At 38.1% G+C, this 24,386-nt stretch overlaps 1 protein-coding gene across 13 annotated transcripts in view; it reads right to left on the bottom strand.

Annotated features, from left to right (window-relative positions):
* Window positions 1-2,000: 2,000 nt before the first annotated feature.
* The window catches only part of GPHN (gephyrin), a 278,428-nt gene continuing 256,042 nt past the window's right edge, over window positions 2,001-24,386 (bottom strand). For 10 of the 13 annotated variants that reach the window (XM_014941950.1, XM_014941953.1, XM_014941954.1 and 7 more), the window contains 6 exons: window positions 12,418-12,505; window positions 10,276-10,349; window positions 7,531-7,595; window positions 6,177-6,280; window positions 4,909-5,005; window positions 2,001-3,008 (listed from right to left, as the gene is read on the bottom strand). In XM_014941950.1, coding sequence (XP_014797436.1) covers window positions 2,875-3,008; window positions 4,909-5,005; window positions 6,177-6,280; window positions 7,531-7,595; window positions 10,276-10,349; window positions 12,418-12,505 — 562 coding nt within the window. In that variant the 3' untranslated portion in view covers window positions 2,001-2,874. The remainder of the gene's footprint in view (window positions 3,009-4,908; window positions 5,006-6,176; window positions 6,281-7,530; window positions 7,596-10,275; window positions 10,350-12,417; window positions 12,506-24,386) is intronic. The other 3 variants (XM_014941964.1, XM_014941960.1, XM_014941958.1) reach the window with 3 other exon arrangements.

Below are 24,386 nucleotides of genomic sequence, written 5' to 3'. Positions count from 1 at the left end.
GGTAGCCAGGATACAAACGTTGCTGTGTGATTTGCAGGTCACTGTAGGATTATCCCAGGTGGCCGAATGGGACTCAGAAGGCCCACTGTGAATGATCCCTCCCATGTACAGGTGCAGAAGAAAACGCTGTGAAAAGAAGACAACTACAAATGCTGGAATACCAACTTTATCTTCAGTCATTGCTGGCATTGCTTCTTTTTGTTAAGTAAGTTACTATTTTGATTGTATTAAAACCTTATCTAGAGAAGTAAAAATAGTGAAAATACTCCTTAAAATAAACGTTTAAGTCTTAGTCCTCGAACCAAAGTAACCACATACTTGAAGATACTTTTGTCCTCGATTTCTTTTCTGAAGCTTCCAACCTTCTCTGGAACCGTCAGTTGTGAATGTTAAAAAAGTGATTTGAATTTATCTATTTATGTCACATATCCATTTATATTACAACAACCAAGGCAAATTCTTCAGATTTTAGGCTTGATAATTGAGACATAGTTGTAATAATGATTTATTATACTGCTCCCAGAGTTTCCTCTCCAATATGTTGCTACAGCTTTCAGCGTTAATGGAGGCTGGGCTGTGAGTGTCTCTCTCAGAAACTGCAAAGCTTATTTTCTTGCATAAAACTCTGGGCACTGGGCAGAGAGGAGCGCACAAGACAGTAGAGTGGCTAAAGCAATTTATATTATTGGTAATTTGGAAAAAAAATTATATTGATTAACCTCTAAATGCTTCATTTGTTACAATGGTAGTTAAGTGTTACGATGCCGAGATATGGTTTAAACAGAGCCATGCATTATACACAGCATTGTGCCAACTCTTCTCTGCCACATTTCTTTTGAGTAATGGTTTTAATGTAGACCAGACACAAGATATTTCTGGCTGGGTTTCCTCACATCTCTTTTATCTTTCTCTAGTATCTCCAATTGCATGAACAATCTTCCCTGAGGTTGTTACTCATGTCCTTTATAAATTTCCAGTTTTCCTTACATGCGCTGCCTGTAATAACTCCTAACTATATAATAATCCTTTGGATTATAAAAGGCAGTGCTCTACATTATTTCTCAGAGACGAGTTAACTCTCCTTGCTCTTCCTTCTTCTGTGGTTTACAATATTTGTACAGTAAATACAGGTATTCACGAATTTATTTTGGCACCATCCTGCCAAATGATCACACAGAGAGATCACAAAATGTGGACATGCAGCCCAGAACAAAGAAGTAGGATCAGCAAGTTGTGTTACTATTTTTCTGAAAGATCAGCTCCTGGAGTGCCTTTGAACAGGGTGTGTGCCCACCTGCCTTCAACCTTGGCAATGGCTCGTGTGGGGAGTATTCAAGCTGTTGCACAGCAAACAGAGTTTGGGCTTAAAACCAGCCTCAGGCATGCCCTCTGTGGTTATTGCAGAACTACACGTCTGGTCCACTGTGGCAGTCAGGACTTAATCCCAGTTTTCTGTGTCCTCCCTGATTAAGTCTTCAAAAAATACTATAGAGAAATGCTCTGGCTTCATGAAATTGAGTTGATGGGGTAGAATTTTTACGCATGACTCCATGAAGCAAGGTGGTTTAGGGCACTGCCATGGTCTTAATCCCAGATGAAATGTAAAATTACCAAAATATATAATCTGATGAGGGTTGAATAGTCCCAGTATCAAAAACAGAATCTCATGATAAAAAAAAAGAATGCTCTGTGAAATTCCACACAGTGCAGCTCAAGGGCTGTTTGCAACTGCTATGTAATTTAGATGGGGAAAAAAGTATTCTCCAGCTTTGACTAGTCCAATTGTAAATGCCTTCCAAATGCTGCTTCCATTTTGTCGCTTGGGAGATAAATGAAAGAGAGGTGACTGTATTTTCAGTTCACTTGTGATACTGTATGTAAGGGAAGGCCCTAGATTCCATATACTATTTTCCCTCCCTTCCTGTCCTCTTCCCCCACCCCAAATACCCTCTTAAACCACTATTTCTTTTGGTTCAAACAACAAGGCTAAACAGGTGAAATTTTAAATAATGATTGAGGATTTTTTTTATTCATTTAAGTTTCAATATCATTACAGAAAATGTTATGGTACAGAGTTGTTTAACATTAGTTTTATTTCTTTGCTCATTTAATTTCCACACGAATGCTGGTAACACTAATATCTGTACAAGATCAGTCTTTGATTTTTTTTAGTTTTTAATTCTGTACATTTTTAAATGTATTGGTTAAAAAGGCTGTCAGCACTTAAGGAAGCAATTTTTTTGTTTGTTGAAATAAAAGGTATCCAGTTACTGCCCAAGAGTACTGAGCTGGGTGGCTGCCGGGACAAGAGAGATCCCTGAATGCGCAGCGAGGTGAGGAAACCTCGGGGCTTCATTGGGTTCCCAGTGCAGCCACTCTGCTTTTGGCACTGTGCACATCAACACGAGATACAAGATAAAGAACAAGCAGAAGCTCTCTGTGAAGCGGTTATGAAGCATACTAATAAGGGAAATCCAAGTGTTGTCTACGCTAGTATAAATAAGCAGACAGCCTTGTTTTAAGAGCATAAGTAGTTGTATCTTAAAGATGAGAAAAAACACAAGTTCTGCAGGCACCTACTGCTGTCTACTAAAAGCTACCGCTATTAGAACTAGCATTGAACACACAAAGCAATTGCAAGGAAAGGAAAAAGTTGCTTTGATATAATCAGAATAAATTTCTTTGTTAAGATTTGTTTTAAAGTTTTTTTTTTAAAAGGTATTTATTTAAATTCCATTTGAAATATAATTCAAGATGTTGACTATACTGATCAACTTTTATCCAAATCAGAAAAACTAGCTGTGCCGTTGCATATTACAGGATACAGTCAATGATATGTGGACATGCATCAAAGCTTCGTTCTTGCTGGTGACATCATAGCCTTCCAATGACCATGACATCCACCACCTCCCCCTTGTGAAGCTCCACATACTGCTCTGTCTTTGGAGGTAGCATCAACAGTCCATTGGCACTGCGCATACTCATCAGACGACTGCTCATCTGATTCCCTACAGGAGAGCGAGAGAAAAATTTCAGTAAGTTTTCAGTTAGTTTCAAATGCTGCAACACACTACACGGGAAACACGAGCTGTTCTCACGAAGATGTTCATGTTGTTAACTTATTCACAGAGCTGGGATCTCACTGTTCCAAGGTGGATGGAAACAGAGAACTCTGTGGAGAATCAGTCAGCCTCTCTTTGCTCTGGCTCTCAAAACTCTCATTCCCTTCACTGCTTGCCTTCCTATTCGGCCTTCCATGTTATCTGCACCTCGTATCTTGTCATGGTAAGTTGCTTTTCTGTTGGAACTTCTAATCCTATCAAAATTACTTTATTTTTCAATTTGTATACCTAATTCTGATTGTACAAAGACTAAAACCAGCACAGTCTAGAATGTTTTTAATATACTGTTATAGAGTAAGTTTGATTAACAGTATTCTTCTCTCAAAATAGTCTTGTTTAGCATTAGTAACTTAGCATTAGTAGCTGAAGCAAAGTCTCAGGCCACAAAAGCTGATGGAGGCCAAACTTTTTGATAAAATTAATGCTGCTAACGTAGAACTAGTTGAATCTGGCAGACGTTAGCAAAATGAAAGACCAAGGGAACAATTCCAAGAGCATGAAGTAACTTCAGAATAAGGCCAGACTAAGAAATCAAGAGACCACAAACCAGAATTATGTGATTGGATTTGGGGATTGGGTGCTGGGTGCTACAGTTATAATTGGATGGTGAGGTCTCGGGAAAGAGTTCCTCTCCAGAGGCACCCACCTTAAGCTGCAACCTGAGAACTAATAAAAGAGGAACTAGAAGCCTTCACTCAGACTTTACATTTTTCAGCAGGAACCTAGGGTCGGACCCTGTTGTGGCGGCTGGCTAAGTAAATCTATAACGTATACCACCTCAAAAGAATGGGTTTTTTGGGGATACTGAGCTTCACAACACATCCTGAACATAAAGAGTATCCTATTACTAGTACTGACAAAAAAATGAAAATGCGATGAAAAGTCACAGCCTTTAGCTTCTTTCTTTTCAAATTTCCAGATTGACAGAGAAATCATTCCAGGCAGTCTGCTTGTATAAGGAAAGAAGTGGTGCACAACAAAACAGAATTAAACCAAATACAGCATTATAGATGTAAGTAATACCTTGACTTACACCTGGAAATACGTCAGAGGCTGCGTGATCTTGGGAGTCAATGGTAAGCACTTTGAGTAAACAGTAAAAATGCATTTGAGCAAATGTTTTCCCTGTGGAGACTTGTATGTAGTGCTTTGTAGCGAACAATTTAGATGTAGCAAAAAGACAATTAGATATTTCAGGGCATGAATCTCTTGAGAAACTGGCAAATTGGCCAGCTGGCAGTCTACAGCTAAAAAAGGATTCAAATACAGTATTTACCTCAACTGCAGCTAAGAATCCAGAAGTATCCCTAGGTGGCAAACATGACTAATTAGTCTGCTTTAAGAGAACATATGGAGGCTTTGCTATCTCTTCTACTTTTCCAGTTCAGCTAGAATCACACTTCTTTTATTTGTATTGTTCCTACCTATTACCTATTTGTTTAGTAAATGCACAAGAGCAAAAGCAAGCAAATGTGCCTGTGAGTGCAAGTAAGCATGGGTGGATGTTTCTAAAAAAGAATGTGTGCACGTATGCAACCATACAAGTATATTTTGTGTGTGTATAAAGGCAGATTATTCAGATAAAGGAAGTTTTAATGGTTACGTTACTGAGTCATATCATGACTGAATTTTATACTAACGTACATGTATGCATGTCCACAGGTATGTCAGCAAATCAATCTGCATAAGGAAGGTTATATAAAAAATGTGCACACGCTTGACATCTATGTAGGAAGGCAAGGATGTGTGTGAGTGTGTCTGCCAGTCTGTGTGATGGGGCACTAACCTGTACTCTGTGCCCAAGGTAGTGGTTCTTGGTGATGCCAAGTCAGTATGCACCGATGATATTCTGGACGGGGGTCCAATTTTACATCACATGATAACTGTAGAAGAAGCAAAGAAAGGATGTCACACATTCAGATTGCACTAAGATAATAGAATCGTCTGGGCAGTTGTTTTTTCCTTAAAACAGTCTTTTAAAAACTTGCATTTTGAAGTCAGATGGTGTCTAGTGCAAGATCAAAAGCTGTAGAAGCTAGAGACTGCAGTATTTAAGGGAAATACAACTGTGATTATAACATCAAAGTGTATGATGGAGTCTATATGCATTAAGTGGAATATTCCAAGGCTGTTCTTTTACTGGAAGTTTAAAGATAGTATTTCTCTGGAAAAAAGCTTTTTCATTTCTGGTCTCTGGATTACACTGCATAAAAATAAAAATTTTATTAGCATTCAAAATCCTGCTAACTCTGGTAAAAGGTAAATGGCCAATCTTTGAAATGAAAAGACATATAGGGAATGACTCACAGTGGAATTTAATGGAACACATTGGAAAATTCATGCAAAAGTGAGGGTCACTAAAATTGCTCTGTTTTAAAATATTTTAGTTGTGAGATAAAGAAAAATCTAGTTGCCTGAGGAAGTGTGAAAGAGTGACACAGGATGAGCAGTAAAAGTGCATAGCCAAGAACACTAGGAAAACTATAAAGGGTATGTGTTCCTTGGTACTCTATTTGAATCAAAAATGGAAGAGTAATACATTAAAATAACACGACTTGAATCAATATTAAACAGTTACAACATCCATGATTTCTTATACGAGTGAAATGAACTGTTTAAGGGATTTATATTGCTTAGTGTGGTCATGTGGGTTACTTATATAAATAACTCAAGAACAGAAAGGCTTTCAAGTTTGTATTTTCTATTGCTAATACAGAACTATCCAACTCTTTAGGTGTTCCCAGATTACTCTGCATTTTTTACCACAGGTTAAAACAGGAAAGGTCCTTTCTGCCTGCTTGGCAAATGGCTGCCTCTGCATCTGTGTATCTTGCTCCATTAGATGGCTGCTGGCTATCTAACTCTTAGAAGTTATAGGTCTGAATATTACTATTAACAGAGATCGAGAATGTACCTCTGTTTTGTGTGAGCTTCCTTCAACTTGCTAGAATTAGTCTAGGGCTCAGATTCCCCAAACAAGACAGCCTTTCAGGCCCAAAGCACTGTGCTTCAACATCTTGAGAGAGTTTTTTTATTAGAGGACAAGCTTCTTACCCTGGCTTTGATGATGGTGGGTCGAGGATCCAGGATACCCTGCATTTTCCTCAGTGCAGGAACAACAAAGAGATTGCAGGTGACAACAGCTGATACAGGGTTGCCTGTAGAACAAAGAACAGCTGGTGGTGATTCCCTCTTGATTTGCTCTGTGAAATGCTGAAAGTGATCTCATGTTTTTATAGGAATTGCACTCTAAAGGACTCTAAAGAGTTTTTTATGCTATGTACTAGAAACATTTCATTCAAGACTGGAGTGTCATGTGGCAAGTGTACCTGTTGCAAGCTACAGTCTGTGCCTGATGGTGTGCTGAAATCCTGCTCTGGACAGAACTGCCCCATGTTCCTCAGCGCCACCATTTGCCTCAGTTTCTCCATTGCCTTTTGTCTTACGCCTAGATTTGTCTGGGGCATAGTTTATTGTGCACAGGTATAGGTCCTAGCTGAAAGGGTTCTTGATTCATGATTAAGGGTTCCAAGACCTATGGAAAAATAACTTTCAATTCCCTAACAAAGTGGCAAAATGCTTTAGTACAAATACTTCTTCTGTTGACTTGCAAAAGAGGTGTATGACCAACGTCTGTCAAACACCAGTTGTCTTACATATCTGGACTTCTCTAGAGGACAGTTTTAAAATAAGTACTGCAATCAGACAGATACTCCATTGATCTCTCCTCTGGAAGAAAATGTACTGCAGCAACTAAAACGAGAGAAAAAAAGTACTAGATATACATCTGGAAACCACCAGCTTATCAAGAACAGGATTCCTTCTGTAGTCAGAAATCCATGTAAAGCCAGAGCAATAAGAATAAAATAAATTCCTCCTGATTTAGAAGGGTAGATTTGTAGCCAGATCCCTAAGGAAATGTTTATTCCGAACTCTGTGATTTCTCAGGGTGACACAGGCTGCAGGAGGTGGAGTGATGCTGCCCTCTTTTGGTTCCACGGTATAATCATGATAAAAAATATATTCTGTGACAAGTTAGTTAGCACTTCCTCGTTTTTGTCTCCATTCTCAGTACTTCAGAGTGGATGCACAGAATGTTTACTGTGAAAACAGAGGGAGCTGCAGGAAAAAAACACCCCTGTATAGCACCACTTAAAAAAAACCAAAGAAATTGTTGGATGGGAGAAAGCATAAGGCCTGTATGCTGGCAAATTCTGAGGACAAGAGCAAGAAAGAAGCCCTTAGTATATCCCTATAAGTCTGTCTCTTCTGGAAATTTCTGGGAAAACCTTACAGGTACCTTCCTTAGGCATGACAACACCAGACATAGGTGCTGTGAAACGCCACTTTTCTATTTCATGTCTGTCATCTATGCACAGCAACAAAAGTAATCCACAAAACATCTTACCTGGGAGCGCAAATATTATTTTTCTTACACCATCAATATCCAGAGTAGCAAAAGTTGTTGGCAGGCTGTGGAAAAGGAAAGCTCGTTAATATCCACACTAGACTTTGACTGAACATTATTATGTTATTATTTAAAACATTTGGAAAAGGAAACAAAACAGGATCTCTCTCAGCACTTCATTAGCACCTGCTGTTTAATCCATACTGGGGGTACAATCCTCTCTTTGTGATGACAGAACAATTAGTTTCTCTTGGTATTCAGCTATGAAGTTTTAAGAGACAATTTTGCTTCTTGTGAAGAAACATCTAAGAGTGGGTGAACTCATAAGCAAAAATCTAAATCCTGTCGTCATGCTAGAAGCCAGTTAACACAGAAGAAATACTGAAATTATGCAATTACAGAGTTGTATTTGTTTTTCATATAAGGCTCTCCAAATTTTTTGTAACAATAGCGACCCCAATTTCCCTTACTGTATTGTCTAGTGATAGTGACAACGCAGAGCAGCCAGTGCTGGCAAGCCTGCAGATGAACAAATCCAGATACACAGGCAGAGAGCTGTAGTCAGGTAAGACATAGGTCTATCAGTAAAGAGCTCCCTCTGCCTTTCAGAGCTGCTCCTGAGTGATCTTTAGTGACTTCTTATCAGGGCTATTACAGTTATACAAATAGGACAGTAACGTGACGGCTCAAGAATGTGGCTGGCAAAGAAAAGGGACTCATTTATTAAAAAAACTTTTCTATATACCTATGTTAATATCATCCTTTTAAATATTAGAAATGATACTTTATAGGAGCAATACTTATACTGAGTTCCTTGGCTTCATCTTGAGCTAACAACTATCACCTGGTTAGCAGATGATAGTTGCTGACCAGCAGCAACTTTGGAGATTCGCCACACTTTGATCATTACTGCCTAGTTTTGTATCTGCTATGACTACTCAATATCCTATTTAACCGGCGGAAGTTGGTGTTGGAATTTTCTCTTTTAAAATTTCTCTTAACATAGTGGGAACTATGTGGCAGGCCTCCAAATCTTATCTCAGTGCACAAACTGAGGTACAAAAAATCTAATTGCTAATTCATATTTACTAGAAACTTGGAGTTCTTATGTTAGATTTTGACACCATCATTGGTAAAGTCTTCCAGTACTTTCTTCTGGCAGCTCTGCTAGACAAGATACATCCTCAGACTCCCTCAGCAACTTTCAGATCAAGTGGAGGAATGGTAAATCCTGGGCATCACTGCAGTCGTACAGCACATCAAAATACAGGAATACAAAGCAAATTCTGGCTTTGCTCTTGGAGCTTACTCGTGGGAATTTTTCCCAATATAGTAATCACAATTCCTATCTAAGACTTTTTAAGATAGAATTAATAAAAACTAAGACACAATATTTGCTATTGCATTACAGCCAATAAAAACGAGAGTGCTTACATCCTCAGTAAGATTAAATTACAAAATGCTTTGGTAGCAGTAAGAAATATCTTTCTTATAGCATAAAATGAAACTGAATGTTTGGGGAAAATAAGAATTCTTAAACCTTTTCTGGCTAGTTACTAAAAGGTTATTGCTACAAGTCTACAGAGGCATCACCGAAAGAAAGAATTACATTCGCTTTCAGATAAGCCGGAACCAGAATCTAATATTCTTGAATTCTCTAAATCAGGGTATCCATTCTTGTCAGCAGCAGAGGCTGGAGTGCAGACCCTACTTCTGGGACTTCCCCACGTGGGTTGCAGCAGTATGACAGAAGCAGTGAGCAATTTCCATGCCTGGGCTACATCCAGCATAGGAAGAAACATGCTTTCAGCTGACTTGTTCCTTTTATGGAAGGGAGATGGTGGTAGTAGCAGCACAAGCACCAAACCCACGTGTAGTTCTTTACTGGATTGTATGCAGAGACAGTAAAAGTATTTGTTTTCACAGCAAACACCCACTTTCTGTTCTGCTCCCTGGCAATAGTTATGGGCTAGAGGGAACCATTCCTCAAAGTTGCACGTGGCCTTGTGTTACTGGACTGTGCCAAACTGGCCTGCAAACAAACTGCCCTCCATGGCTAGCGAGGCAGAGCTGTAGGCATCTTTCCGCTACTGTACTGTGAAAGTGTATTTCAGTATTTTCAGTACATGTAGTTTTCATTTTCTTTACAAAGCACACTTCCTGACTCATTAATTAGCAGAGCTACAGCAAAGGAAAGCAATGCTGAAACAGTTTTCTGAGGCAAACTAAACACATAAAGGATTGTGTTTACTTTGAAATTACTATGCTCAATATGCTGATCAGATAAAACTTTGTAAATTAGCTGTCATTCCACCTCTCTCAAGAAACTGCATGTTTGTAGGAATATGACTTATGCAAATTTTGAAGTGAAATGAGATGTTTATTAAGCAAACCAGCACTTAAATTACATTATATTTCCTGGTTATTTGATAACGATGTCAATATCTGAGCTCTGTGGTCACAGTGAAGACTGTGGCCATATTTATACCATGCTGGTCTCCCCTGAGTCCGCAAACCTGATTTGCAACAGTTACTGGAGAAAGACCTCTTCCTGATAAACAGTAATCTCTGTTCCACCTAATGTCACCCATAAAGATGATGACTAATCTGAACAGGACTGATTTTGCGTCTTTTCTCATATATATCTACCATGTGGTTTACAGAATATTTGGAAAACTGAAACACTTATCTTGGGTATTTGGCCCAATATAGCTTCCATCTATGCTAAGTAGAAAGATTTCTTACCCTGGTTTCATAAAAACTCTGCCAAAGTGAATCTGTGCGTGAAGATCGATATCCAGCACCTGTTTAAGATAGTCCTGTTTAAATTCAAAAAAGAAAATTGATTAAGTAACATCAAAGTGGCTTACATCATCTAAGCATTCAAAGCAATTAATATTAAGTGAAGATGAAAGACTTTTCATGTCCCAAAAGTGCTACAGTCCAGTGGGGAATTTCCAGTATTTGAAAGAAAGTATTTTCAAAAAGAATAGGTGAAGAACAGACTCACTTTAGGTGCCAAACCTGACTCCATGAGGACATAGTAACATATTTACTTAAAAGTCAGCTGCAGCATCAGAATCTTGGAGGACCCCACAAATACCTACTACTGAAACATTCTCAATGTCAAAGATGGAAAAAAAAGTTTTTATGGTTCAAAATTAAGACTTAAAATCATCAAGTTATTTAACTTCTGCCATGGAAGTTATCTAACAGTAGATTTAGAGATCTCCTAGTACTTTTAAAATCAATATTGTAGAAATCATAGTTTTCCAGGATACTGTAATTACTGTAATTCTTGGGGACATGGTCTAATTCACAGTGGTTGGGTTTAACAGTCCTTAGTGAGGAAAAACTGTGGGTGGCTTCTGCGTTAGTTGAAATTCAATGATTTTGCATAAACAAATCAATCCAGTTATTGAAACAAATTTAGTTACTTGTTTAGTCTTTATTGAAAATTGCTGTGCTCAAAGATGTAGTGTCCTGTCTGTTGTGTTTAGTGAGACTGAAGACACAGTATATAACAGTCACCTGTGAAATGAGACTATGGAAGCAGTAAATCTGAAGCTCTCTTGCAGTTTTCCCATCTTCTCTCTCTCTTTTTTTTTTTTTTTGTGTGTGTGTTCAAATACTTGGAAAGCATCAACTTCTTTCAGCCAGGCATGAATTCTAAATTATTGGTTGCATTAACCCCATTCTTACTTTCTATTTACTTTTTTGATGTTCACAGTTATTTCATTAAAACAGTTGAAAGCTAGTACCAGAGGGCTAACCACCAGTGGAATATAGAGCCTGTTGACTTTGTTGCCTCAAATTCAGACTGGAGAGAAATTAGCCAGAAGGCATAAATGCCTGTAAGACCCTTCAGCAGTTCGGTCACGTCCTAGTGTTCCTGTGTCTGCACTATGTTGCCACGTTCCCATTTTACAGACCAGCACTTGTCCTTGATTATTTTTCTAGGAATACTGAGGACAATAATGGGATTGAAAGTAATTGGCACTGGTGTGACTAGTTATCCATTTTCATGATGTATCCAACAATATGATTTCTACTCAGAAAAGTGACAAAAACAGCACTCATGTTTGCCATCTCCTAATGACTGTCTTTAGTATCTGTTAGTTATAAAAGGAGAGATGTTTCTTTTACCTGCCAAACTCACAGATTCAGCCTGGGATCAAAAAGTAATCTGAGTTTTCCTTCGCATAAGTCATGATTAATAAATGTCCTGCAGGTTCATCTACGCCCCACCAGCATCTGTGTATCCCTATTTTCTTTGATGGTTTTGGCACAGGGGTTACCAACAGGAACTCAATCAACAATTCTGTTAATGATTCAAAAGGCAAATATATCAGCTCACTGTGTCTTGTATATATTGCCTCTGTAGGACTATCAGGCGCAAAATGTGATAAAACTATTTTTGTAACAGATACAGCTTTGGCATATTCAGGTAACAGATCTGCTGAGTAAGAAAGAGCTATTTATATATTCGGTTGCTTTTTGAAGTACTTTCAAAGTAGCTTTATTCTACCTACATTTTACCTGCTCTAAGAATAAAAGGTCTGTTACCTTCATGTGCTATTAATCAAGCACCTTTCTCATCATAAGTGCATAAATCATTCCTTAAATAAAAACAGATTTGCAAATCACTCACATCAAGAATTAAAATCTTCCCTGTTGTACTGTGTCTGCCATAGTACAGTAATAAGAACAAAGGGAATGAGGATAGCACTGAAGACTATTTTCTTAATGAATTCACATTTAAGTGTTCCAAAAAAAAATAAGATCCCTTTTTAGTAAACATTGATATAAAAGTATAAGCTCTGATGACAGATTCTGGCTTGAAATTCTTACATACATTGTAGGAAGTCATACCTAAATTTAACATACCTTTTCCCCCATAGATACACCTCCTGATGTAATGATCACATCAGCACGGCTGATACCCTCATTCAGTGCATTCAGTAAATCATCTGGGCTACAAAAAAGAACAGGCAAGCAGATTAGTGGCATGGAACTATTACGAGTTATAGTGTAAGTCAGTGTCTGTGTGCACACATACAGATGCATATACACCCGTGTATTTTAAGAAAGAGATACAGCTCTAGGATAATACCAGATCTTTTCCTTCTTAAGACTCCATACTGCTCTTGACCAAGTCAAGAACTGCAACGTCATTAAGTGAACACATTGTTTGGCACCTTTCTGTCTAAGCTTTGCAACAGGAGCAGTGGGATATTTTAGGTTGGGACTGAAGAACATTAATACAAGTGTCTAAAAGTATGTAATTTGCACAGTAGGTAGCAATACAAATTATGATTTAGATGAACTGACAGGGCTATATAAAGGGATCTGACACATGACAATTACTGGCCACCAAGCAGGCTGCAGTACTACCTGTCTAGCTTATCTGATGTGTGCAAGAATGGTGATAAGGCTCCACTACAAACTTCCATCAGTGAAAAGTGGGAGTAAATCTTATGTATATCTTCTCCATCAGAGGGCTCTGCAGCAAATCCAGCTGTACATCCATTTTGCCTTGATATCCACCCTGGTAAGTGTCTACCTTCACCAGAAACAGGGAGCTGTGGTGTTTGTACTCCATACAAAGAGTATAACTGCAAAGGTGAAGGATAAAAGCTAAATATATTTCAGTTTTGGCATCTTAACTCTTTTCTATTTTTTTAAGATCTAAACTGGAAACTTTGAAGTAGGAATTAGCTACCTAACAGCAGTATTGATGCTAGGACAGTGCATGCAGTGGAGAAACTCACATAAGACTAAAGGAATTAAAAAGAATTTCCAATATATTAAATGCATACTTTGCATTTAACATTTGTGAACTGACCAGGAACAGACCGATTGCTACAACTGTATGTAATGTTCCTTCAACAGTATGTTTTTACTTTAGTGATCCTTAAAGTTTTTCATGGGAGGTTGTTCCTTCCTAGAATGCAATTGAACGAATGGGCAATAATAGTAGTGGCCGTATAAAGGACTTCACCTGGAATGCAGCACCGCAGCTAAATGCCACGCTACAACTACAAAACACCATTATGGGTTATCAAGGCTTTGCAGGCTGCAAATGGCGTGTGGGCTGTCCTTTGGGAACTCTGACTATATTTCACTGCCAGATAAAATCACTGCAGTTATTTTGGGGTTCAAACTGAAAACAGGGAAATTAGAAATACTAAGCAAGTCCTGGTTGACCTCTCAGAGACTAAAAGAAACTGTATTTCAAAAGGTCTCACAAAGAAAAATCCTTTCCTCTGAGAATCCTGTCTTTGCCCATGTTTAGTGAAATACAAGCAGCAGTTAGCATTACATGGTGCTGTGTGTGCTAGAATTTAAGTGACACAAGAAAGATTGCACTCCCTCGCTGAGTAGTCAAGTGCATGCAACCCTGCACACTCCTCATCTCCTCACCAGAGGGCCCTCAAGTGTCCTCTACCCTGGTTAAGACTTACAGGCAGAAAGACTCAAGACCCTTTCTCTACCATGTCCAGTGACTGATGCAGCATCTTCTTTTCCATCACAGTAGGGTTATCCTGCAAAAATTTTCTATTTGTGTTGGGTTACATCCACTCTTTAGGGTCATATTGCTTTGTAAGGTGTAGTCAACAAACTACAGCAGAGAGAAGGGCAAGATTGCTGGTGCCACAGAGGAGGCTGTAATCCATCAGATAGAATTACACAGTACCACTTTTTTAAAGGGAACAGTGGCTGCAGGTAATGTGGCATGCCTCCACGACTGTTGTTTAGGGTACTGGGTGTCTTGGATACTCTAAATTGCCTATAATGAATGGCTGAACTCTTGTTTTCTTTGGGAGAAAATATAAAACGAGCAAAACATCTCCTTCTTTGTTCTTTAGGAAACAGAGACATTTTCTCAGCTCCCCCTTCTGAAATCTCAGGATCATTTTATACAAAAACCAGCACAAGTCTTCACTACTTGTTGAAGGCAAAAGCAAAGAAGCAAGTCTGGTTTTGGCTACTGTCAATGTCTTTTTCAGAACCAACTGTTTCACATAGATTGTCTAAGTAGTAATCTGTATGTAGTAAGACATAGATTAAGATTATTATAGAGATTGTAACAGGAAAAGTCTCTCAAGATCTAAGTGTTCCTTAATCCTTGCCAATGAGGGTACAGATTGGAATGCAGCAAGGAATACATATTCATTACACAGGTTGATACAGGCCTTCCTGAGGCTCGATGGCAGTCAGACACTCATGCCACTCTTTCTAGGCTAAGACTGCTCTCAGTATATTTTTCTCATTAGGTTGTGATGCAGCTAAGGACCTTATCTGGAACTTGCTCCAGGCTGTTTTCATTTTGTCTTGCTTAATTATTTAAAACTTATTCATAGGAAGCAAGACCACCTGTCCGGGGAAATCCTAGTTCTGGATTATGAAGTGTGCTTGCTTTTGGTTGTGGTTTGAAAATAATGGAAGGAACGGTAAAAAGCAAATGAGTCTATATTTAACTGTGAAACAGAATGTAAGTGCTCCTACTTACATATGGCATGTATATATGAGTCTGTTTATATATAAAATTACTTAACAAAAGAAAAAAATCCCCAGATCTCAAGCCCAAACTCAAACCAGCTGAGGACTCAGTTCACACCTTTGTTTATGAGGGTAGCATACCACTGCAGTAGTTCATTATACAGCTTTTTTATTACATATTGAGTAAAAAGTTGGAGGATTACTGGACTTGGTGTGGGTTTTTTAGCATTTCCAGCAGAATGACCTGTATAATATATCCCTTTTTTTACCATCTGTATAACGCATGGCATTTAAAAAGTCTACCACAAAAACTTTATCTAACCAATAGCACTGCATATCATATTTAGATGGTTGCAAAATGCATTGAATTATTCCATAATGAAAGATGTGATAGATATTTTATTCTAATAAGCTGAATGATTATGCTAGATTGGATTTTATTCTGAAGAAAGGAGATATTTACAGAATTCTCTCCCTTGCCTTTGCAGAAGGCTTCTCTCTTATATTGCCTTATTTGGCACATTTCTTTTTGTCACTCAGGTCCGTCTAACTTTCTATCCTACTTCAGGCTGGTAGTTCTATGACTCCGACACAAAAAAACCTTACATGAGTTACCTGCTGTAATCTTCAATCAACACTGTGGCAAACATTTTCCTTGCCTTTAGTGGATTTAATGCAGAGAGTTATCATTCAAATTGAATATTAACACATATTTGATATAATCAGATAATAAGATACTGCTTCTTGTTTCATTTGTTGCATAACAATGAGCAGCTTCTCCTTTGGATTGATATGGAAAGGGAATAAATAATTGAAGACTATTAACTTCTGAAAGAACAGACAAAATAACTTTGGCATCTGAGTATAACAGGACAAGATTGTCCTAAAAGGCCTGTGACAAATCACCATGAAGCTGACAAATAGCACTCACTGCCTGAGCAGGTACAAATCAGAAGCTATATTCTGAAGCCCTGGCCATTACTAGGGGCAGGATACTGGATTAGACTAGACTAATGATCTAATTTACTGTGATAAATCCTTTAAAATATCTTGGGAAAGTGCTATTCTTGAGGTGCTTTTTTTTTCCCTTCAGGGACAGAACTGTAACAGGTGCTCAAATATAATGGTGAATACCTTAATCAATGTAAAGTAGATTTTGATGGGAAGTCTCATTTCCAGATGGCAAAACTATTCAGTTTCATTTGGTGATTTTCAAAGTCAGAATGACATTGCGCACAAGAATGCAGTGGGCTTTTCTAACAGGCTGCAGTTGATTAAAAAATTATACTCTACATTTCAGAACACATCCTAGCATCATCATTAAATATAACTAAGAAAATTTGTTATGTAAGGATTACATGCAGTTTACAAAAATATTCATGTAGGTAAGTAAGCAAAAATTCAAACTTTCTCTCAACTGTAGAAATCCCCATCTGCAGCAGATTGTGTCTCCACAAATATTATGTGTATTCTACATACATTTTTGAAGCTGCAGACATAATCCTTTGCATAAAGAGTTCATGTACTTTTAAGTATATCTTTATATTCCCTGCTAACTTCACCCGACTGATAAACAGTGTCTACTTTACTACCTCAATTTTCTGACCCTCTTTATGAAATTTTATGGAACAGAACGAGCAGCACAATCTGGAAATCAGTTGGAGGGGATCTATCTACTCTGTGCATAGAACCCAGCTGGCAGATGCCTGACATTGTTGTTGACGTGCCCCTTGATTTCATTAATTTGAAGAGAGAGCTTGCAGGATGGCAGTACAGCACAATATGAACACCTTCTGGATTAATGAAAAATTCCGATTATCAAAGCTAATTTGTGGAAGCCTGTTTGCAGCATTTGATTACTGAACTGTCTTTGAACTGAAAAGATACAGAGGATCTTAACAGCTTGAACAAGAAAACGATGCAAACCTCATGAAAATAGACATCAGCCATGTAGAAGAGTTTTTTCCTTTCTCTCAAAAGAAATAGCTACGGTACAGTCAAGACCAAAGGATCCTCTATGTTTTCTGTGCCATTTTGAAAGACTCTAAATTACAGTGTAATTTTCTCTTTCAAATAGAAATCAATGCCTGTTAATTCACTTCTGATGATCCTAATGGCGTGCTTCACTGTCATTAATTATAAATCTATCAACCTTGTCTGTGGTACAACCCTTAACACCAGCACTTTGATACATGCAATTAAACTGCTCAGTTTTACAACTTAACTTAGAAAACAAATAACAACAAATGGTGATCTGCATGACCTACCACTCTGCAGTAAAATACAGAACTCCTGGAAAGTTGACCCTGGAAAATTTAGTTTGGACTGACTTATCAAGCCATTGTCACAGTACAACATCCATAGTTCATTACTCATTTCCAGGACCACTTCCACCAAGTCCTTTGCCACAGCAGTCTCATTCATTCAGATTAACCTCATGATCTGATAGTCTTTTTCAGTCCTTGTTGTTCATTGCCATAGACAGCTATTATTCTTGGATGACTGATAGAAACACCCGTGATTGCTGCACTCTTCTGTGCATCAGCCCAGGCTTTCAGAAACCCAGCTCTTCTCTAAACCTGTACTTGGAACAGTCGTGCACACACACCATGACAGTACCTGAAACCTGCATGCTTTACAGATCTATTGGGCACAGGTACAGACAGATACAGATGCCCAGAATGCACCAAGCACATGCAAAAGGGTCTGCTGCCAGTACAAAAGCAGGGCTGGGTAACCTTTATGGCCAACTGCTTTACTGTATTTCAAAGCATCTCAAGTAGTTCAGCATTTTCAATACTGAAATAATTACCCCTTCACATGGGATTCCTCACAGTGTCAAAGGAGCTACAAATTCCTGGACACACAGGGAAAACCCAAGTGCCAGCAGTGATCCTACACCAACCCTGCTCCAGACCAAAGTAGAGCAGCTGCTCCTCTAAACTACAGCAGTGGATGGTGACCGTAAGGGCTGTGCCTTCGTAGGTACCCCGAGTTCAGCACAGTCCAGCCATGCCTACACAAACCGGGCACGCTACTCTCTGCTCATTTTGCATCTTAGGAGATCTCTCTCCCCCGAAACACATCTCCCAGAAGAAGAAAAGATTTAAATAAGGTACAAGGACCTACTACAAAGTCCCCTTGGATACAAAGATCCCAATTAAGCCTCTACTTCTGCATCAGAAAAAAAAAAAAAGAAGAAACACCTCCAAAACAACCAAGAATTTCCCAAAGCAAAACTTTAATCAAAAAACTAAGAGACTGTACTTATTGTTCTCAGACAGAGATCTCATTAAGTTCAATGACATTTCTGTTTGAGGAAAGATGGGATATGGATTTGATCCTTTATGATTAACTCTCATTTTTCTTCTTGTGCTCATTCAGTGGAGGTGACAGATTTCAAAATGAATAGATAAATGTAGCTGGGCACAAAGACAAAGTCTGTCACCCGCTTCTCACCTCATGGCCAAGAGGAGTATTTTGCATATCAGTAATTTGCAGGATGCAGAATAGTGAATAGATGCCCTATTAGGTTTAGCCAACTAAGCCCTATCTTCTGTAGAATGTAATACTGAATATAATTCATTGAATGTATTTCAATGAATGTAATTCAATGTGTGAATATTTGAATGTAATAGGAATTCTGCGTTTTGACTAGTTATGGTTTTCTAAAGCAGAAGATCCCCGTTTTGATGATGTATGTAGGAACATATGGGCACTCTTCTGAAACCACATTTGTTTCAAAATTCTCCAGTGTATTTCATCATGTTCTCATAATGTTTCTTCTTTCTACCTTCTGTGGTATTTCCCTGGACCACTTTGCACAGATGCAGTATGTTTTCCCTAAGAATATAGGCCAGCTTGTGAGGAAAGCTGGAATAATTACAGTAGCTTTTGGCTTGTTCAGTGTGGCTATGTAAGTTTTGTCTATCTGATAGGAACATAAAGAATCTGTCTTTGTTACTTTTTGCTGCTCCTTTAATTGATTCTGCTGTAAATAAGAACACTATTTTACAGAGTATTCTTTTTCACGTTACATACTTTTTCTCTGTATCATGGTTCATGAAAACAGGTTCTCCACAGTTTTCATGAACTGTTTCAGATCACTTTCACTCATATATATGCCAGGATGGCAAAAGACCAGAGAGGTCAGAAAAACAGCCATGGGACTGCAACCAGCAAAGGTCCCATGTTGAATAAGCCAGGGGCTTTTGTACTGTGGAGCACATTCTACGTGAAGGTATTACATTGTTGATGTATCACATCTTCTATGCTGCAGCTATGTATGTAGGTATGATGGTCCTGTATCATATTCTTCTCTGCTCCTTCTGTACAATCATCTCCAAGCATTTGCATGTGAATTGTAGCGATTTTTTTCATCAGTGCTGAAAGAACAGGACCAAAGCTTTGATAACAGTTCTCTTCAGGTGCTGTGCCATTGTATTAACCTGGGAGCACTATCCACTCTAAATCCAGGCTAGTCTATGTCCACTGAAGAAGCAGCCTTAGAAAGGCTGGTTTCCATTAATTAATAAATTACCCCTGTTTATTTTACTGGCTGAGGACAATGAACCTTATCACAATACTTACCAGAAATCCTTTAGTTTTTCCAAGAAGTTGGATGGAATTTCACTGGTAAAGATAACAGATTCTATTTTATCTTCCTTCTTATGAAGGAAGTGAATCTATATGGATTCCCTGGGAAGTTTTCACTTTTGGAGTGGAAAATATTCAACAGTTTTAACTGGGTTGAAATAATACGACTGAAAATTACCCCACACAATACAATAATCAATGCCAAAGACATTGCTCATCAGTAGAGATGACAGTGCACTGCTGAGTCTGAAGGGTAAACATGGTTCTGCAGTTATTTCTTTCAGAGCACTCATGGAATATGAGAACTGGCTAATATTGATACCACTGAAAGTAAAACATTATGATTGGTGTAATTAGTGCCAGTTGCTTATATAAAGCAAACAGTATTACAAAATCTCACACGTGGTGACTTGGTATTTTCTTACCTTTTCATTTTGCTTTAGCTTCAATTCTAAGTAAGAGAAATTTTTAAATAAATTTAAAGTGAATTTTAAGTAAATTAATCCCCACTGTAAACTGGTGTAACTGCTATTGAAGTACAGTATGGATGTCTATGACAGGTAAAAATACAGTCCCTAAAGGAAATGCTTCAAAATGAAGGTTCTCTCTGTAAAGCTCCACCTTTTACAGAATCATAACTTAGTCACTTGGAAAAATGTCTGCCTCCAGAAGAAAAATGTCTTGGAAGCCACAGGTCAGAGACAATATAAAAAGGCCTTTTAAAATTCCCTGTCATCAGCTATGTCTTAAAACAAATAGTTATTTTTTAGAAAATGTTAAATGAAATACGACATCAATTTTTGTTTACTAAAACATAATATAAATTCTCCAAGAAGACTAAAGTACAGTTTGTTAAAAACAAGGAAAGAGAAGGAACAGAAAGAGAAATTTATCTTGTTTGGTACCAGCAAGTTAATTTTTTGACAGCTGTTAGTCAATGGAAAGAACTAGAACTTCATTTGTCTCTACAATAGTAGACACTTATTCCTTCAAGCACATAGATGTTTTTAACTAAGAAAATGCTCATTGCATTTTTTACTGCTCTGGGCACAGAAGCATTTTCTGGCATTTGCTCATGCTTTGGGTAGCAAGGCTTTATTCTAGGGGCTGTTTTTTGTTGATGCTTGCCCCAGTGCTGCTTAGAAGAGCCCAAAGGCTCATTTAGCGTGTCCTCTAGATTTAGGCTGTTGGCAATGACATGTGAAGTGACTTGTATGAGGTATTCCAAATTGATCACCTGCCGATCACCAAGTTCATTCCAGTTTCTAAGCGATTTCTGATGAAGCGGACAGTCTGTATCATGGTCTTCACATTAATCTGAAATGTTTTAAAGATTGCAGGTTCGTGTAAGATAATTGCAGTTAAGTTTTTTGGGATGTGCAAAGTATAGGGTAAGATTCTAGTGGGATTATCTCTTTAGTCAATTCAATGAGGAAAACCTAGATTAATGACAACCTGGCTTCAGCATGAACATCCAATTGCTAAACAAGTCTTTTGAAGGCTAAGGATATGGTAGATTGATTCAGTAACGAGTACAGAAACTTGTCTTTCCAGTACACAAAGTGAACATTAAGCTATAATTCAATCCTCCAATCTTTTGTTATAAAAATAGGCCAATTAACCTCAGTGAGGATCCTCACATGACTTAAGTATTCAGGTACTAGCCTTCAACAGGTTTTTAATTATTTTTCTGCCTATTTTTAATTACTACAAAAATCAAACTGTATAAACAAATTTTTCTGTTAATGGAGAAAATGACAGGTGGTTAACTCTCCCTGTGTTGTAACTCCTGCTTATTAGGCCTGTCTATGATAGAAGTCAAGTTCTGTAAATTAATCCATATAATTAAGCCATCCCCCAAAATGAGACCTAGTATATAATTGTACATGTATTTTGGAAAAAAAAAGTGCGGTGGATAGTTTAGAGATTCCATGAACATCCCAGTTGGCCTGTTTTAGAGATGATAACATGGTAATGGAGAAACAAGTATGCAGGTGTGGCTGAAGAGTCATAACAGTGACTTCCCTGGGGTTGTACCCTGCTACTACCTTCAAGAACATTTCTTCCACATTTGCTCTCTTTGTAGAAGGGAAAAGCCTTGGAGGATAAAGATGTTTACTGCTACTGATGAGTAATGTCATCATTCCTGGTATTAACAGAATTTTAACTTTATCAACGTTGTGGAGCCATGTATGTCTACAGTGCACTGGTGCATAAGAACTTAACTGACAAGGCAGTGTTATTTAATCGACATAATAAAACACAATTTGCTTGTATATGTCAAGCATCGGTAGAATCTGTGCTCCAAACTCTGCACTGACAGACACCTAGTCGAGCCTGCCTGTGAGCATGCACGTGCCTCAACGTCCCAAGTGTTTTAAAAACAGTGCTCACCAGTCTGGGAGGCCTGTCTCCGCAGTGTTCTGGAAGCTCTGTGTCCCTTCTTCTTTAAAAACATCTGGCTTCCTGAGGGCAAAGGAAGCAGAAGGGGTATAATAAAGAGCCAGGGAAGGAGAGAGGCTCCTGGGGTGAAAGGGATGCTCTGTGCCCAGCTGTGTCCCCCTTGGTGGCTCTGAATAGTCAAAATCATCATGGGAAATGCTTCCTCCCGGCAGGGCCAGACAACGGGCAAGAAAGGGAGTGCACAGGAACACCCTTCTGTTATAGCTTGGACAGGCTTCTCACAAGGATGAAGAGTGAAGTTATGGGAGGATTTAGGCTCAACTGGGCATGCCAACAACACGTAGTTCATCTTTCCTTGCAGAGTCTATGAAGAAACTTCTTTACTCTTGACTTCCAGATGAAGCAAAATGACACATTAAATACCTTGACATTTTGGAAGGAGGACCACAGATAATGAGAAAATACTTGGAGATGGGCCCCACTGAAACATTTTTATTCATACTTTCTATCTTCTTATTTGGGAAATAGGTCTCAAGGCATATTAAATGTCACCTTCTTGACTACAAGGGGGAAACGGCTGCATTTATCCTAATTTTATATCTCCATAGTCAATAAAGATGCCACTTCATTCATGAGAAGCTTCATACCCAGCTGCCCTGCTCCAAGAGGCAGAATTAGAAAAAATGTCCAAAACTGAGAATGTTACTGCTATCAGGACCTTAATTAAAACAATTAATGTTTTGCTATGAATTCCTATTTTATGAAGACAGCATTTCCTTTTACATATACTTATTCCAAGTCAGTTTCACTGGGAAGAAATAATTTTTAGATAGTGTCCTTTGTAACAGAAATATGAAATAAGCCAAAATCTGTTTTTATACTCTTAAATGTAGGACAATTAAATGTAAAAAAAAATCTTCATTTGACATGAAGATTTGTAAATGTCTCTCTTAAAAAAGACTGAAATAAGATGTTCAAGGTTGAAATGGACCAGGTCATGAATCACGATTGTGCAACCCTTGAGCCCTTTCTTCTTTTCAGCTGGCTGGACTGTTAACAATTACAAAGCCAACCTCCCTCCCCAGTCACCGGCCCAGGCTCAGCCGATCTCACGTGTAGCAGCTGCAGTCTGTCATTGCACAGGTCACTTCTGGGCACACGTGGATCCTGTCTGACTGAGGAAAGTGAGGAGGAGACGGGCCAGTGCACCACAACTATTGTTAGACTGTTACTCATGCACACAAACACTGCTAACATGAAATCTAAAATTCTCTTTATCACCCTGTAAATCCATGCCTGGTTTTTCCTCATAGGTCATCACAGAAAGGGTCTGTCATATCAGATGCAAACTAATGTTGTTTGAAAGTCACGGAAAAATACTAGAAATATTCACGTTATAAGTTTAGATGTCCTTTTCTTTCTGACAATTTTCCCAAGGTAGCCATTTCCTAAAATGGCTTCAGTCCCTCATTTGTTCTTCTTTTCGTTACCAGAGAACAAAGTCATCTTTTTTTGTTGAAATAGGGTCATTGTGTCAGGAAGTGACATACGAAAGATTTCAGATTTTGCTAAGTGATCCCAGCTTCTCATCAACCTTACAGACGGCAAAAACAAAGAACTTTTTCCAGCAAGGTTCTAAACTCTAAGAATACTCTCACTCCCACAGTGTTCTTCTCCAAGAAAGCAGACTGAAACCACAGATGTTTCTAAATGACACAATGAATTACAGAGGTAAGGAAATCAAAGCCATCTTGTTGAAATTTCCAGAAAGTTTCAAATTCGTTTGAGCATCACATATTAAAATAGTCAAAACTCTGATTGGCATTCTGTCTTTATAGGTCACTGTTGCTGTGTTATTTCTGCCGGTAACAGTCTTCTGAGTTTGTGCTTCTACTACACATTGTCTATTGGTATAACTTCTCTGAAGTTAGAGTTAAGAGATTATGCTTCTACTACACATTGTCTATTGGTATAACTTCTCTGAAGTTAGAGTTAAGAGAGTTAAGAGTTAAGTAAGAGAAGTTTGACCAGTAGAAATAATTTTGGTAATTTTGTCTGATTTCGTATTTAATAGTCTGGGAACCTCCCTAAAATTGCTTCTGTTTAACTGTAGATGACATTTAAATAAATATCCAACCTTGCTTTGAAATTAATATCTATCAAAGCATTTCATATGTTTTTCTAATGACAATTACTTTCACTGTTAAAATTATGCCTTATTTACAGTTTGAATTAGTCTAATATCTAGCCATTGATACTGAAATAGGAGCTTTATTCAAAGTTTATCCTCCAGTATTATTGGAATGTAATCAAGTCATCTTGTAAGAATATATTTATTGAACTAAACAGCATGA

The sequence above is a fragment of the Calidris pugnax genome, unplaced genomic scaffold, assembly GCF_001431845.1.
Source record: "Calidris pugnax isolate Ruff unplaced genomic scaffold, ASM143184v1 scaffold56, whole genome shotgun sequence".
NCBI classification, from domain to species: domain Eukaryota; kingdom Metazoa; phylum Chordata; class Aves; order Charadriiformes; family Scolopacidae; genus Calidris; species Calidris pugnax.
This window is presented reverse-complemented; position numbering and strand designations above follow the sequence as displayed.